Raw genomic sequence first — 17,634 nt, 5'->3', positions numbered from 1 at the left:
TGTATTCTATGTTATGTTTCTAAGCTTATTTTCAATGTAAATAAATCACAAATTCTGGGATGATGCATTTTCCTGGGATAATATAATATTTGCTACAGTAAATTAGGAATCGTGCAGGAATTATACATTCCCATGTGCAGAATTTAATTATAATTGAATCAGTTTAATATGAAAGACCTGAGTTCAGGGACTAAATGCAGGAATTAGTATTCTACACTTGGGATTTCAGTGGCAAGAGAGACAAAGATCCAATCACTTTTTATTCAGTTTACTGTCCCCAGACCCAACAAATGGCTTGAGAAAATATCAACCGTAAATGTGTCAATAAACATTAGCATGCGACACATCAGCTGCATATCATCTCTTCGACTGTATAAGAAATACCATTAGACGCCAGGCATCCCGTATGGACAGATTTAATTGTCTGTTTGGCTGATGTGTCAAGTATTTGAAGAAATATCAATGATATAAACATTTGAATAAATGAATTGTTATTCAATAGTCATCTTTAAACACTTTCAGATGTCTAACAATACAGTATTTTAGTGTCAATAATGCGAATAGCTTTTACGAGGACAAGTGGACTCAAATATGTGGATTAACATCAGATGTCCTCTCTCACTCCAGAGCAAAACAATGGAACAATTCACAAAGATCACAATGCACGGGATACACACAGAGCTACTGGGATCGGTCCGAGTCTTAAATGTCAGCAAACAACTGTGGAAAGATAGAGAGAAGGTGTGGGGAGAGGGCAGAACCGAAATGCCTTCTGCTATTGTTCTTCCAAAGGTCAAACCCTATCCAATCACAGAACAGAGTGACCCTGGCTATACGCAGCAGCAAGATACAGGAAAAATAATAGGAATGGCATCCAAGTGTCCTCAACACAGATTTGTGGGAATAAACGATACATATGGCAAAATATGCAAATAATGATTCGGATGTGCTGAGTAAGTTGTAAGCTATTCATAGGTTGATCAAAGATGTCCAAACTGGGATAAATGCCTTGGAGAGTTTTTTTCTAGTCAGTAATGGGGTGACACTTTATTTTGATGGTCCCTTTTGAACATTATTAGCTTATTCTAACCCTAACCCTACCAGTCTACGAACACTGTAATGAGAGTTAGTGGACATGTAGGTGCAACGTCACTTATAGTCAACAGAATGTGATAAAGGGACCATCAAAATAAAGTGAAACCACCAATGGGAATGGGAAAAGTTAGCAGCAGTTGGACTGTAGAGGAACTGCTTGATGAGAGATTGAGCGTGACTGCAAGAAAAACTGCAGTCTGGTTTGGTTTAAAAATAAGTTAACATGCAATTTACCACAATCATCCAAACCTTTGTGTGTGTGTGTGTGTGTGCGAGCTTTAAAAATGACTAGCGATTATAAGAAAAGTATGCAAAGTCCTTTTTTTTCTCTGCTTGGTAGATTGATGAATAATCCATTATCTCTTCCAGGGGAGAAGCTTAGACAAATACCTGCAGAAAGGCTCTTGAGATTGACACTTCTACAGATAATCCATTGCATCTGGATAAAGCCAGATTACAACCAAATAACATGTAAAGGCATACCATGTGAAATTAAAAATGTTCTCAGTGTGGATTTAGGGATAATGTGACCTCTTTCCTAGCTCATTGGCAGCATGAGCTCAGTGTAAGAATGGAGTGGCTCCTCGACTTTACATCTTTTACTTGTGATGTTATGCAATAATACTGACGGCTAAAATGTAAAGTTTTAACGGATGACAGTGAAAATGGAAAGAAACAAGGACAGTGACGCCAGGCACAGAAGTGGTTTGCAGATACAGTTTTTAATGTATCACAACAATGAGCAACAAACATACTTGATGAACTATTTCCAGAAGAAGTTGTTCAAATACCATCTACAATAAACGTCATTTCAACTATGACAACAGGTCTGTGACAAAATAAAAAAAGTTTCAAAACCATGTTATTACCGTAATACGGTACAGCTGAGACCTCAAACATTACAGTAACAAAAACTAATGAGACTACTCTCTATATATAAAACATCAATAACATTTTTGGTTTAGTTTATTTAAAGTTTTCGCCATAGGGGCATCTTTTTTTTATTAAAACCTTGGGGTGCATTTTCTATGTTACCCAGGCGTTGAAAGTACGTATTGTGTAGAATATGATTACGCCTTGATCATCCCTTTGATATCCAGAAGAACAATCCTAAATTCAACCTTTAAAAGGTTGTCCTCCTATGCTTGACACTATCCATCCGTAGAAAGGTTTTTTGGCTGCTGTGCAGTTGCAACATTTATGTACAATTACATTTTTGGACCATCCTTTGTTTTGTTTTTTGTATTTTTTGTTGTTTTTTTGTATTTTTTGTTGTTTTGTTTGATTTTTTTTTTTTTTTTTTTTTTTTGCTTTACCAGTCCTTTGTGTGGGTAGCATTCTGGTCCAGGCTAACACCTTAGCGCACGGTGCTAGCTGACAGGTCAGTCTCTAAATGCTGTTCCACATTCAGGGAAAGGCAAAAGCAGAGTTCTAAAAGCCTTTGGAATCAGGACAGTCGCTCATATTTTGGACAGAGGCAGGATTGCACCTTAGGAGGCCAAGATGTCTCTTGTGAAACACAATCAAAAAGTGTCTTCAGGATTAAAATAAGCGTTAAAATATTAAAATTCCAAATAAGAACATTAAAAAGTCCACAAAAAAGAGAATAAAAACTGTGACATTTTACCTTTAACAGAAAAAAAACACCTGTACAGCAATAAAAAGTAAAATGAAATGTTACTTAATTTCATCGTTTGAAACAATTTTTAAGCATGATTTGATTTAACCTGTCAAACAGTTGCATTACATGCTACTTGTTCATCTCAGAATAGGAATACCAAAAGCAATACATTTTTGCATTTCTTCATATTAATAAATTTGTACCATGCACAGCCAACTACGAATATGTACAACAGCTTAGCTTTCTTTGTTCACGAGCCTTTTACTTTCATACATTAAGCCTTCTGTTACTTTGGAATGAATCACATTGTCCAACTGTATCAAACCAGAAAGTGATTCGTAAAAATTAAACACCCTTGACAGCATTCACATTCTTTAAGTTACACAGCCAAAAACAAAAGAAAACAAAAGAAAAACAATGTAATTCATGATGAATCAGTATTCTGTCTAGTAGGAAGCTGAAATTTATGGCAAGCGATAAAAAACGTGAAAACAAAAACATTACACAGTAGCAGCATAACGTCATAAGATAATACTTTGTAATCCAAGTATCACTAAATATGATGGGAAATGGTCTATGTTCATGACATTAACAGAAGTGCCCAGAGTAGAATGGAAGAAACAGCCTATCCACTATATGGCAGTGTATAGGGGTAACACTGTGTTCAGTCCTACAGAAGTACAAGAAAAAATATTTTCATTTTATAAAACAAATGCTTTGTCCCCCTTTTTAAAAGCAGCTTTCTTGTTTAAAAGAAGCAAATGTTCATACCATTTTTTTTTCAACACATTTTGTCCAACTTGCACTTTTTCAGTTTCAAGTATACAGTACTACTTTCATGGATGCACCAATTGTTAAATGTCTCTGGATTGTTAGGTGTGAAACGTCTAACAAATGTGGACCAATCTGCTGCTGAACTACACACAAATAATAATTAAAACAAACAAACAAACAAACAAACAAACACTGAAAAATGATATCTATTAAATTAAGATATGGCCTACCTCAAATAATAATAATAACAAAACAAAAAATGAAATCAAATAAGTGCACTATAGTCCAGACACAAGCAAGTACCGTAACAGTATAGCAATTCACAAATGAAAAAATGTCCTATTCACATAATCTTCGAAGAGTCTATCAAAACTAGAATTATTACCTCTTCAGAAAAGGGTGTGATGAGAGGTAAAAGAAAGAAGGTAAGAGTTGGCACAGATTATTAGTATATTCTACAAGAAAAAAGGGTGGTGTATATAAATACAGCTTGTGGCAATACAAACTGGCAAACACAGGGGCATACACATGACTTCACCATTCTAAATTCCCTCAGTGGTAAAAGCATACTCTCTCGTAGGGCAAACTAAAAGGATATGCGCGTTGTCCAGTAACAGTTATATTGTCTCTTGGTATACTACACACATCAAGGAAATGCCTCCAATAAAGCTTGACATGTTTTGGTAAAAGCCATTTATAAGCAGGCTTCGTTGCTGTTTCAACAAATGAGAAATGTTATGTTCTGACCTGAGAATTTAAAGCTACTGAATTACACCTAACTAAACTAAGAGAAATTCTCTTTGAAAGTTCTGGATCATTATCCCATACAGTACATGCTAGCATTTGGAAATCAATCCAGCTGAGGTGCAATTTGCTATCGTGAGAATTTTTGGCTTGAATCAAGCTCCAAAAGAACTTGTGAGAGTTTTCCTATTCCATGTTTTTGTATACAATATAAGCTCAGTCAAGCATCTGCAACAGTTCTGTCCATAACAAAAATCAATCATTTTCTTGCCAGCATATCAATATGGGAAAAACAATCCTGAGTCAATCTTTTGGTACTGTAATTTTTTGGGTTAGAGAAACTTTGGAACTGCAGTTAAAAGTCTTTTTTTTTTCGTTTAAGCAAGGGATCCGTTTTCACTCCTACACACTGAACATATCCATTCTGATACTACTGAAATTGCCATCTAGGCCGGACGCTGCCTTAGCCTTGACTTCCAACGTGTTATCTAAGTCATCCAGCTTCTGGCTTAACTCACTGTCAGACTCGTCTGAACAGCTTTCGGTGGGTAGTGAGGTTTGAACCCCTGAGGTGCTGCACGAAGTTGAGGTAACCGTTGAAGGCAAGGAAAGGGGAGGAGGAGAAGCAGATGGGCAGGAAGCAGCTTTCCTGGCTGAGGCCTGGAAAAGAATATTTGGCCAGGACTTCATGGACAAGTGAGAGAGATGAGGCAAGGTGTTATTAGAAGAAGCTGCAGACTGCGAGGTAGATGTGGTGTTAGGACAAGGGGAGCAGACTGAGTGAGGTAATAATCTAGCATGCTCTTTGGCATTTCTCATTGCTTGTTTGATTGTTTTCTCTTTGTGCAAGCTCGACTGAAGGTGTTGGCCAAGTGCTTCGTTCCCACTGACGGACACGTTGCAGGCTATGCAATTGTACTTGCTTACGGCCTTGCGAAGCACTGTCTCTTGTGGATCAATAAAAGGGTGTCCAAAGTAACAGAAGGACTTCTGGTGGCGAGCTGCTGAGTCTTCATCAGCAAAAATCATCTGGCACTTTCTGCATATAAACTCGTGTTTGATGGACGGAACAATAAACGCATCTGGAAAGCTTGAACTTTTGGTATTCGTTTGAGGTTCTTCATTTGTGCTTTCTGTTGAAGAGCCTTTATCATCCTTAGTTCCAATAGCCTCTTTTGGTTTGAGAGAGTTGCTCTGTGCACTTGTTGACTTAATAGTGGGCGTTTTCTGCTGCGTTTCAATTTGCTTCTGCTGCTGATGCTGCTTCTGTAAGGAATCCTGGAGGGACTGCTGGTACTGTTGGTACTGCTGCAACAGGGCAGTTGGTGAAAGCCCAGCGATAGCCTGCGGCATTGCAGGGCCGTAGGGGAATAAGTTCTCCATTCCACACAGAGGAGGGAAGTATCCCCCCTGTACTCCACCAGGGAGCTGGGGCGAGAAGCAAGATGCAAAGCCAGGGATGAAATAAGGCAAGAACTGTCCCCCTAAGAAGGAGCCTGGGTCACCAGCAATGGCATTCTGAAGTGCTTGCAGTTGTGCTGGGTCCATCTGAGCCTCACTTCCCAATTTTCCTAGCACTGAAAGTGTCGGTGAGGGCTTTTCTCTCCTCTTCACAATTGGGGTCTCAGGACGGGCAGTGTCAGCTTCTCTTTCTTTCACCTTGGTCTTCTCTAGCTTCTTGTCCTTCTCTGATTCTTTTATGTGCTGCTCAGTCTGATTTGCTGCCAAAGGAGTGGGAGGAAGAGGAAGTGCAGGGGGCTGAGGAGGAGGAGGGGGAGGTGTCTGAAGAAGAGTCTTGGTTGGGGTACTGCTGAGAGACATGGCAGGAGAAGGGGTGGCTGGAGTAGGGAACCCAAGCATGCCAGCACCAGGAGACGCTAAAGCTGAAATACAGTAGTATAGATAATATTGAAATATTTGACTGCAGAATCACTCCTTAACTTAGCAAGACATTATTTTGGGGCTCTCCCTCTGATATACTGTTATGGATCAAAACTGTTACAAACACTGTATCAAAACAAGGATACAAAATAAAAAGGAGGAAATAAAATAAACATAAGCATTACAGCAACTGAACTATAGGGGTCACAGCCAAACTCAAAGTATAGTGTTCCACATTGTTACAGTAAATACATGCATTAAATGTCTCTATGAATCAGTGAACGTCAAAGTCCTTCAAAGGAGGCAAATGGGGCAGTAGAACTAAGTGCATTTAATGCATTAACTGTTCATTAAGATACTGCACTGTGTTTTTGTCATACTGACTCACCAGGTGTATTTGGTGGAAAACCAGGAAGGGAGGATGGCCCATTGACGCCAGGGAGAAGCACTGGTGGGAGACCAGATATTCCTGGGTAGGCAGTTGGCAGGCTAAGGCCATGAAGTGCATTACTGTCCACTGCAGGTTGCTGCTGGGCTGGCAAGTTGAGTACATCGGTTACCTTCTTCAAACGGTCAAGTTCTTGTTGAGCCATAAGCTGGCGGACAGTGGTAGGTGCAAGATAGTCTTTTTCTCGATCAACCTGGTTGCCCAGGGTTTCCTGCACTTTTGCAATGTGCTGCTTTGAGAAGATATGATCTCGAATTGAAAGTCTAGCTGTATACTTCACACCGCATAACATACACTCAGACCTCGGTCCATCTGGAGAGCCTTGGCTTATCATGAATGGCTTTCCAATGTTTATTTTAAACTTCTTTTCTTTTGCACGGGCATTTTGAAACCAGACTTGCACAACACGTTTCGGGAGTCCTATTTCATTGCCCAGCATTTCACACTCTTGCATAGTAGGTGTGCGGTAGTCACTGAAGCAAGCCTTTAGGACTTTAAGCTGTAGATTGCTCATTTGGGTTCTAAAACGTTTGTGGGCATGTCTATCTCCAGATTTTGCAGACTTGAAAGGATTAGCACTTCCAAATGGACTGGGTGAACTTGGATCAGCATAACTTGAAGTCTCGCTCCTGTCAGCACTATCATCTAGGTCATCATCTCTGGAATTGAAGTAGTCACTGTCTCTGCCAGAGAAACTTGATGGGCTAACCATGCTGAAAGGGAATCTATCCTCACTTATATCAGAGGATTGTGCTAGGTTTACTTTGTTCTCAATCATTTTCTCACTTCCATTTATTATAAGATTCTCAACCTCATTATTGGTCTCATCTCCAGTTGTAGCATCACTCACAGCTGTGTTAATTGAGGAGGTCTCATCGAAGTCAATTTTGTTATCAAAAGAGACTTCTGCAGAGCACATGTTAAACCCCTCAAGTTCATCACTATGTTCTGCTTTTACAGATGATAAGCTCAATAAGTTTTTTAGTGGCATCTCAGACGGTTTAACTGGAGTGGAAGAAGCAGTTGGAGGCTCACTTTCATTCATCTCAATCTTTGTGGGTATTTGTAGGTAGTCAGCAAAAGTGTACTTATGGGGACTTTGACAGCCATCATCTTGAGGCATCATTGGACTTGGGGGCAAACTAAAGCCTGCCTGTTTTGCCTCATGCCAGTGTCTTGAACGAATGTGACTATCAAGAGCTGACTTGGCCTTGAACAATGCCCTGCAGAATGGACACTTTTTATGACTTTGGGAGGGCCCAACTGCTCTAAATTGTCCTTTCCTTTCTCTGGCTCGGGTGTTCTGAAACCATACTTGGACAACTCTTTTCTTCAGGCCAACTTCCCGTGCAATGTGATCTAACATCTTTCTTGTTGGGTTTGAATCAAGTAAGTATTTATCATAAAGGATCTCAAGTTGTTCAGGAGTAATGGTAGTCCTAAGACGTTTATCTCTGTGATGATCTTCTGCACTGTTATCTTTTTCATGAGATCCATCCTCTTTTTCATCTAATTTACGTTTCATAGAGTTAGAGTTCACAGCAAGGCCAGAGTTGCTTGGAGTTGGCATCTGGGATAGAGCTCCAGAAAGAAGTTGACCAGTCATAAGAGGGTTATTTGGATCAAAGATCATATAGGGCATATCCAGTGGCCTTTCTAAAAACTGTGAGTGTAGAAATTGGTTTTGGGCAGCCAGAAAATGCATGTGCTGGTGCTCCTGCCACAGCTCTACTGATGGGAAAGCGATTTTGCACTGATCGCAGTGGTACTGTAACATGTGTTGTGGTAGGCTATTGTTAAGAGAAGACAGTGCAATTGAAAGAGGACTTGACGGGACAGCTGTAGACTGGGGCTGGGAATGGGGTCTTGACATTTGTGGTTGAGGTACTTTTTGTGGTGGAGGCTGTGGGGTTGAAGCCTTAGAAGTTTTTAACTCACTTAGGTTCTTGGGTGCTTGTAAAGGGGCAATCTCTCCCGATTTTGTTTTTTCAAGGAGGACCTCAGGTTTGGGTGAGGTTTTCCCTACATCAGGTCGAGGTGAAGGCATTAAGGGAGAGCTGGAACCAGAGCTACTTGCTGTTACAAGAGAGGGTTTTGCTGTCTCTGCTGGCTTTGCTAAACTCTGCTCATTAAACTCTGCAAATTCTTCTAAGTGGATTTCATCTCCAACTTCATCGTCCTCATCTTTGTAGCATTGCTTCTTCTGGTGAGTAATGAGGTCGAAAATTCGAGGGAATATGACACTGCATTTCTTACATTGGTACTGCATGTTGTTGGTCCTGATGTATCGTTCATTTGTTAATTCTTTCTTTTCGCTGTCTTTTGTATCTGCTTGGTTCTCATAACTCTTGCGGGCTTTCTGACGAGCATTTTGGAACCACACTACAATCACTCGTGTTGGCAGGTTGAGCACCGTGGAGAGCTGCTCAATTTCATCATCCTTGGGGTAAGCATTGGTATCAAAGAAATCTTGGAGTACTCGCAGTTGATAATCTGTGAAACGTGTTCTTGATGACCTTTTGTTTGCTGTAGCATCAGTTCTGTAGTACTCTAGCATGTTCACTTGGGATTCAAGTCTGATGTCTTCCAGTGTGGTCATGGGTGGAATGTTGAAATTGTAAGGGGAATCTTTGCTTCTTTGACGTTCTTTGAATAATGTATTGCGAAACCAGTGCTTTATGACTTTCTGTGGAAGGCCAGATTTGTCTGCCATTTCTTGAATCTGTTCTTCGTTGGGAGAATTATTGATGTCAAAATGAGCACGGAGGATTTTTAGCTGATCGTCTGTGATTCTGGTGCGAGGACGCTTGAACTGAGACTGCCGCAGGAAGTTTGGATCCAGTCCCAGTTGTTGTTGACATAACTGTGTGAGGTCAGAAGATAAAGAGTCCATTGTTGGAAGCTGCAGTGCAAGCTGTGGGGGTAGCCCAGGGTGCTGCACTGATTGCATCATCAGTGGTGGGAACATTGGCAAGTCAAGAGAAACAGGAAGCTGCACTTGAGGAGGTGCAGTTGGTGGTGGAGGTGGTGGTGGTGGTGGAGGAGGTGGTGCTTGCTGGGAAGTTTGTAGAGGTGATGGAGATGGTGTCTGCGATTTTCCTACAGATGTAGTGGCAGGGACAGCTGTCACTGGGGCAGGAGGTGGAGGAGGTGGTGGAGGGGGAGGTGGTGGGGGAGTTTCTGGAGATCCTGGGTTTATGGGGTACAGCTTGTCATATGCCTCCCTGTACTGCTGTGCAAACTTCTCCAGCTCCACATATGGAAAGAACTGCCCATGCACATGTTCCTGATGGCTTTTGAGAATAAGCATGTTGGAGAAGAACTTTCCGCAAAGCCCACACTCCAGTTTGTCAGTCAACTCTTCCTCTCTGTTCTTTTTCTGGCTTTTCTGTCTATTCTCATTGTACTGAATAACCAATTCAAAGCCAAAGTTCTCTAGTAATGCTTTAGCAGCATTACCTCTAGCTCCTGAGATGATGCGTGGCGGAGGAATAAGAGGTTCTGAAAATTTAGGCTTTCTGGAATCTTTTGTATCTTTTGCACTGTCAATATCATTAGCTATATCATGCTTTGCTTTGCTTTCCTGCTTTTCTAGGTGCTCTTCAGCATCTCTGGACATTTGGATCTCAGACAGATTAAAGTGGTTGGACTCAGTTTTAGGCTTGTGACTCTGCTGCTGTGCTTTCTGCTGCTGCATTTGAGACTGAGAGGCCTGCTGTTGAGCTTGCTGCTGAGAGAGCTGAAGCTGCTGTTGCTGGCCCAGCTGATGTTGTTGCTGCATCTGCTGCTTCAGATCTTCTAGGAATGATCCCGTCATACCAGGCATCCCAAACGCGGCTGAATGCAATGCAAGCTCAGGGCTGATGTTAAATTCAGCACCAGGGATGTAGAATGGGAAGAGGAACTGGGGCTGCTGGAATTGCAGTAGAGCTTCTGGTGTCATTGGGAAATGCGGGAAGAAAGCTGGGTTCAGAAACTGTGGCTGAAAGAATGCAGCTTGCTGCTGGAGCTCATGCTGCAATTGCATCTGAAGCTGTGCTGGTGACTGGGTTAGTGGGTAGGAGGGCTGCACAGAGATGTGATCAGTAGTTTGTTTTATGGTGACTTCTTTGGTATCTACAGCGTTTTCTTTGTTAGAGGATACTGGTGCACTTGCAGAATCAGTGTTTCCCTGATTAAGTGGAACTGGGCTTTTAGATGAAGTACTTCCACTGCTACCACCCCCAGTACTGGTACTAGTCTCCATTTTGGCGGTTCGTGCTTTTGTCTGATGAAGTACAGACCTCATGTGAATCTCCAGGGTTGAGCTTTGGCTATAAGCAACGTTACAGATATTGCATTTGTATGGTTTGTTGTCAACATTGTTGCTGGTCTCCTGTGGAACTGGGCTTGAGGCCTCTTGGATAACTTTCTTTAGCTTATGCAAATGTGAGACAGAATTGTAGTGAACAAGGAGAATGTTCTTTTGGGTGAAAGACTCTTTGCATACTGTGCATTTGTATGGACGTGAGGGGTCTAGAAATTTTTCCATGGTGAAATTTGGACCTTTCCTAAAAGGCAAGGTCCGCTTTGGCTCGGAGCCCATATCATCAAGCAAGGAGCTGCTGTCACTTCCAGTCGGACTGGCCTTCCCTTCTTGGTCAAGTTCCTCATCTTTGTCTAGCTCATGCTCAAAGGCTTGTGCCTCTTCTAGAGCCCGCATTTCACTCTCAGCTATGTCACCATTTAGGGGCAGGTTCCCACAGAGTTGCTGCACTTCGGCTTCACTCAGCTCAGGGTGACCTGTCTCCAAATGCTTTCGAAGGGCAAGGAATGTCCTGAAGCTTCGCTGGCACAGACTGCACATGGTGGCTGCACGGATGGCGTGGTATTGGGAATGTATTTCAAGCTTCTGCATAGTCTTGAAAGCCAGGCTGCAATGGTTGCAGCGGTATTTGTAGACATGACGATCAGAGACTGAGAGCTGCTGGCGCTTTTGAAGATCACCAAGATGCTCCTGCATGGAGTCTGGGCTCTTCCTGTCTTGCCCACTCGCTTTCTTCCAGTCAGGGGCCTCAGCAGCCTCTTTTGGTGGTTTGAGTTCCTCATTGGAAAGTTCAACCTCACTTTTGTCTTGGCATGTGCTGCTTTTCAAATCCTTAGAGCTGTTTCCTGTTGAAATTCAGAAAAAAAATAATATTTAAAAATTCTTCCAAAGAATTTCCATTATATTGGATCATTGTTATGACTTTTCTAAGGAATCCTCTGTAATGCGGTTCATACATTTCAGATGACACTGTGGCAGCATAAATGTGCTTACCCATGGGTTTTCCAGATCCCTCAGGGATAACAGCTGAAGAATCCATCAAAGATGGGACTTGGTCTTGTAATGATACAGACAGCAAGGAATTGGGCACTGTAACATCTGGACCTGCAACCTGAAGAAATAAAATATATAAATAATGTTATATCACAGCCTTAACCGCAATCAAACCAACATAAGATAAACAAAAAACATAAATAATACATTTATAAATAATACATTTATTCAAAATGGTAAGCTTGAAAAAACACAGATACAGGGACTTCCAAAAGATCGATTTCAAAACTGCTGTTTTGTGAATTAATAAGAGGAGAATTTTCCAGTTCAAAACATATTCTTTGGAGAATACACTAGGCCTGGGAAATGCTTATTCAAGTTATTCCCTGCCAACACTGTCAGAGTATGATCTAGATAGTAAGGCTGACAGCTTCAGTATTTTTTTATATTTTTTTAAAGAAATAAATTAATGCTGCACATACCGTCATAAGTAACTTTTCCACACAGTCAGGAGCCACGCTGTGGAGGTGGGTGAGATGCAGTTGCAAGTGAATCTTGTTGCTGAGGACATCCTGACACAAGGGGCAACTGATAACTGGCTGCATGGAATGCTGGGACATGATGTGCAGCTGTAAACGGTTTGCATCTTTGTTACTGTAATTACAGTATGGGCACTGCTGCACCTGAAAAGACAAAGTTTATCATAGCATTGCAATACATTATAGCACTGCTCCAAACAACTACATATGAGTGATGCTGCAACATGATGCCTGAAGAAAATCAAATTCCAAACAAAACAAGTACAACTCCAAATGTCTATAAAATTTAATTTCCTCTAATTCACTGAAGTTTTCATTTCACGTAACTTAATTAAAAAACCTAATCAAGTAAGTAAGTAAGTAAATGAACTAGCATGAATGTCTGGAATTTCTAATCAGAAGATTACAAAAGAATGTTGACATGAACCATTTCAGACTATGCCTGGTTCTCGCTACATGAAGTACGTTTAAACTGCAACTTTTCACTACCTGTTTTAATGTAGCCCTTTCAGAAATGGTTCAGCAAGTCCTTTACCATTCAGACAGGGTAATGCTTTTTTATATAATTGTTTTTTTAAAAAGTGAATGAATACAATCTAACCCAAAAATTCAATTTGTACACAAGGATGGCTCAGTTATTAAGCCCTATTTTGCAAACAGATCAGAGTAACTAACCTGCTCATTAGACAGGGTCTTCTCCTCAGCTGATTTAGCTCTCTTGGTTGGAGTGTCATTTTCTTTCTCCTGCTGAAGCGACCGCTTCCCAGCTGTAGCAGTCCCCAGGTTTTCTTTAGACAGTATATTAATTCCTGTGAATAAACAGATAGGATATCTTTTGTCACAAGATTATTCTGGATTCCTGATGCTAAAAATCTCCTTACAGATGACAATGACCCTTACTTTTATAAGACGCCACATTTGGGTAACATTAGGTTATTGTTAGGAATGTAGATCTGATAAAAGGTTATTGGGCGACTCACATTATGTGAAACTCAGATTATTTTATTAATAAGAAAAAAAAATCTTCAAAAAGCATTTAAATTGAATTACACCACAGACAAATTGTGTATTGATTTTGAGCATGAATACTAGAGAATCCAGGAAAAATCTATATTCACAAAAGCAACCAAATGAAGATATTCACAAATAAATAGAGGTTCGAATTCATTGTTATTGCATTGCAGGTCAGGGTACCATTATGCAGTTCATTTGGGGGATATAGACAGTCAAATCACGATTTCCAACATCCCCCTGAATATCCATGCCTCACACTCTGTATTAGAGGGGGTTGCCATGTTATTTCCATTTTAGCTGAGCTCAATTCAGCAAATCAGCCCCCAGTTGTATTTAGAGTATGCTGCGCAGAGTGATAAATCTTTCATTACCCCTGTATCCTCAGATACAGACAGTGTCCCAGCCTCCTCAGTCAATGCAATTTATCCTCTCGCTGCATATGCAGTGAACAAAGAAAGCCCTGCTCGCTGTTCTTCACTCTAATCTGGTCACTCTAGGCTAAATGTGTGTATTACTCCTATGAATCAAAGCTTAGCAAAGCAGTCATCGAAAATGGATGGTAAAAAGATGTTGGAAAAAAGTGAGTATTTTTTCTGCTCTGTATTTATTTAAGTATATTTCAATATCTGCTGCGTGTTCATGCATTTTAATTCTTGGCATTACAAGGCATTCTGCTTATGTTATTGTGGTCTTACATATCAGGAGCCTGACATATTAGCCTGCCAAAAAAAGTGACACAAGAGGAGGGGAAAAACCACAAGGGCGCAATACAAATTTCCAAGAGTATCAAGAGTATGGTCTGCTGTCTCGAATAGCTAGGTAATCTTTTTTCTCTCTCCTGGCCTTGATATGCCTGCCGCGTTGGGGGGGGGGGATGTCACATGCATTTCATAACAAACCGAAAACCTCATTTGCGAGGCTCCCCAATCTCATTGCTGTACCGCATCATCTGACCTTTTTTCTCCCCCTTCTGTTTATTACGAGGATTTCTAATTTTAACTTTCAATTTTCACCATCTTCCAGTCAATCTGCAACTAAATTATTTCCCGGATGAGGAGGTGACTCCTGGACAACTGGGTGCAAACACATTTCACAATGCAATGAGGTCTCTACCATTGATTGCCATCATATTGAATGTAAATGTATGGTCTGGGGGCTAATCTGCTCTACATGAGGATCCATCTATATGATTTATTTTCTTAATCAACACTCTGCTTTCATAAACATTTAAAGTGCATTGCAGATGGGCACACTAGGCTGTCAGAAATGAAACCGGGAGAGACAATGAGGAAAGAAATAGTAAGAAAAGCCATTGCAGCATTTAATACAGTACATGCTCCATTTCTGTTGTGCATAAGGCTTTGTTAAACTGTCAGCTAAATGAACGATTTGAATATTCTAAAGATGATTTTATACACACACACACGCACGCACACACACACACACACACACACACACATGCATGTATGCATGTGTATATATGTATTGTATTATATATATACGTATATATATATATAAATACATATATATACACATTTATCAATACATAATATATACACACACACACACACACACATATATTTATATATGTATTTAATAATAACTTTATGTAAAAATGTGTCAGAACTCAATGGCTAGGCTCTGCACAATCTGTACCTCACACTAAATGAGAATGCCCTTTTTCTTTGTCTACAGACACACACACAGTGCAATGAAGCAATAGAGAAAATAATTGTGACACCACAGCCCCCCTTCACATCCGAATGACAAATGTCTTTGAGAAGCAGGACCTAGCTTGATTAGATAAATCAAACTGTGATTTATGATAGTCAAGCTGTTTGCATTACAGGGACCAGTGCCGTAGACAGGACACCCATCTTTATTTACAACTGTCAATGGGATTTTTAAAATCATGCAACCTACGCATGCTTTTTAAAAGATCTCTGTTTAAAGAAGAGAAACAACTAAACTAAAAGAAGATCTCGCTAATGTGATCTATCTGGTCTTCCACTCTAAGTGAAGGGCCATTTTTAAGTCCTGTTAATTTTCAAAATTGAAATTCATATCTCATAGCACCATCTAACATGAATAAAATTTTACATAAATTTTTACAAAAACTCGAGTAGTACGCCCTCACTTTGAAATCTTTGCAAAATAGTACTGTGCGTTCGTAAGACAAGCTATTTTATTTCAAAATTTCTTTCCCCTGCAAACGCCAATTACACAGGTCTTGCTTGATAAAGGCATCATAAATTTACTATTCAATTTACTGGTCTTCAGTCCAGCCAGTCTGGCTGAGGTGACAGGGTAATAAATAAAGCAGGACCCTGGGACGCTCCGAGAACTTTAGTGATTTACAAGGACAAGAGGTTAAGGTTACGCATTAGTGTGACCTACAGTTCAGCAGATAACATTTGAATACCACTCTCTAAATTCTCAGCTTGCACAGTGCAGCCCTGCTTTCTCATCGCTCTCGCAAAAAAAAAAAAAAAATATATATATATAAATGCATCCAAGTCCATCAGCTTTACCATCGCACTTCAGACGAGGCGTAAACCGACAGATGTCATATTTGGCAAATCCTACAGGACTCTCTGAATTGTTTAAGTCAGCAACAGAAATCATAGCTGTAGGCTTCAATGAAATATGCAAATACTTTTAATTTATTTTAATCTAATATCTAGAAAGACAGAAATTAAATAAACTGCAAGACAGATCCAATTCTGCATATTTACCACTAGCATTTGCATGTTTCCAGCTCGGAAATGAGCATTTATTTAATTCAGCTGCATTATTTTAAATTTCATAAGCATCTGATTTGAAAACAATATTTAATTTCCCTGCTAATTTACAGCAGGTATGCAGAAAATGTTCTTAGCAATAATGACAGCTAATTTTCATCTTTGCTTATGTTTGCTGAATTATCTCTTTCCCCTAAAGCCAACACGCTGACATGCTTCCATGCTACATCTAAACAGAGCACAAAGTAATCTGGAGTTGATCCAGATTAAGACATTTGCATGGAAAATGCAATTTGGATTATAATTAATCCACAGTGACACTAGATTAAAATGAAAAAGTAAATGGACTGTTTTGAGAGATGCTGCCTATGAAGATGAATATTGTGAATATCTCTACATATAATCTTTAATATGCAGGAGCCTGGTGTTTTATATTCCAACCCACATTAGGGATTTATTCCTTTAGACCAAAAAAACATTTAACATATGGGTTCAACAGAGCAACCCCTAAAACCCATTCTGACTGCTCCTCAAAATAATGGATTAAAAAAAATCATAACAACAGCCATTTGGGGACAGATATTTTCTAATTTCAATTTAAATACTGCAGCCTTAAAAAAAAAAAAGGAAAAGAAATTGTCGCAATGCAAAAGTTTGCAAGCATATATTCCCATTAAGGTTTGGGAACGCTAGTTTAAATGGGACCTGCATCTCAACCGCAGCGTTAAATGACGCCGCATGTAATAGGTCATGTAAATGCATTGAGTACGAAGTGCCTCAGACAAGCCTGTCATGGCTATATGGATAAAAGATAAACGACTGGCTAAACTAATAGGCTCTGTCCTGTTTCAGCATTTCCTCTGCTCCATTGAACCCAACATTATGTAGCTAGGTATGGTGTGCATGAAAAGACGGCTAATGTAATATTCATTTCGACCATATATTTCCATCTCATACATAAAAAAGCACATATGAATTCTTATTTGGCAAATCAAATATAACAGAGCCTTAGGTAGTGATGCCAGATGCTAGCTCCAGGGGCTGTTTCCTGATCTCAACACAACACTGTTTTGTAAAGATTGTTGCCTTTGCTAATGTGCTACCAGTCAGACGTGTACGTAGATCTACAGTTCGAGGACAATGCGCTCTAATAGGTGGTGCATTGCTTGAATTTTTTTTAAAAAAGGAAAAAGGGTTACAAAACTATACACTTGAGCACTGTCTAATCCTATGCTTATACAAAATGAATATGTCATCAGAGGAATCGCAAGAACAGCAAAGATTAATGAAAGGCGCTTAAAAATTACAAGCGTACAAACTGATTTGATTAAAAAAAATAATCTCGGTGGTCACTGTGGAATATTCTTTGCCTTTATCCACATCTCTGCCATCAGATGGCTATGATTAAAATGGGTCAGCGGGAGGCTACTGATAGCATTCACATGCAACCCACACATGCAGCTGTTATTAGCAGGAAA

The 17,634-nt window shown here is 40.0% G+C and overlaps 1 protein-coding gene across 1 annotated transcript in view; it reads right to left on the bottom strand.

Annotated features, from left to right (window-relative positions):
* Positions 1–1,798: 1,798 nt before the first annotated feature.
* Positions 1,799–17,634, bottom strand: part of zfhx4 (zinc finger homeobox 4) — a 75,876-nt gene continuing 60,040 nt past the window's right edge. Inside the window, exons 6-10 of the mRNA XM_079602500.1 lie at positions 13,077–13,210; positions 12,345–12,545; positions 11,863–11,980; positions 6,504–11,714; positions 1,799–6,117 (exon numbers count right to left, since the gene is read on the bottom strand). Coding sequence (XP_079458626.1) covers positions 4,637–6,117; positions 6,504–11,714; positions 11,863–11,980; positions 12,345–12,545; positions 13,077–13,210 — 7,145 coding nt within the window. The 3' untranslated portion in view covers positions 1,799–4,636. The remainder of the gene's footprint in view (positions 6,118–6,503; positions 11,715–11,862; positions 11,981–12,344; positions 12,546–13,076; positions 13,211–17,634) is intronic.

The sequence above is a fragment of the Phoxinus phoxinus genome (assembly GCF_949152265.1).
Source record: "Phoxinus phoxinus genome assembly, chromosome: 24".
Taxonomy (NCBI): Eukaryota; Metazoa; Chordata; class Actinopteri; order Cypriniformes; family Leuciscidae; genus Phoxinus; species Phoxinus phoxinus.
The sequence above is the reverse complement of the archived record's forward strand: the minus strand, read 5'-3'. Positions and strand labels throughout refer to the sequence as shown.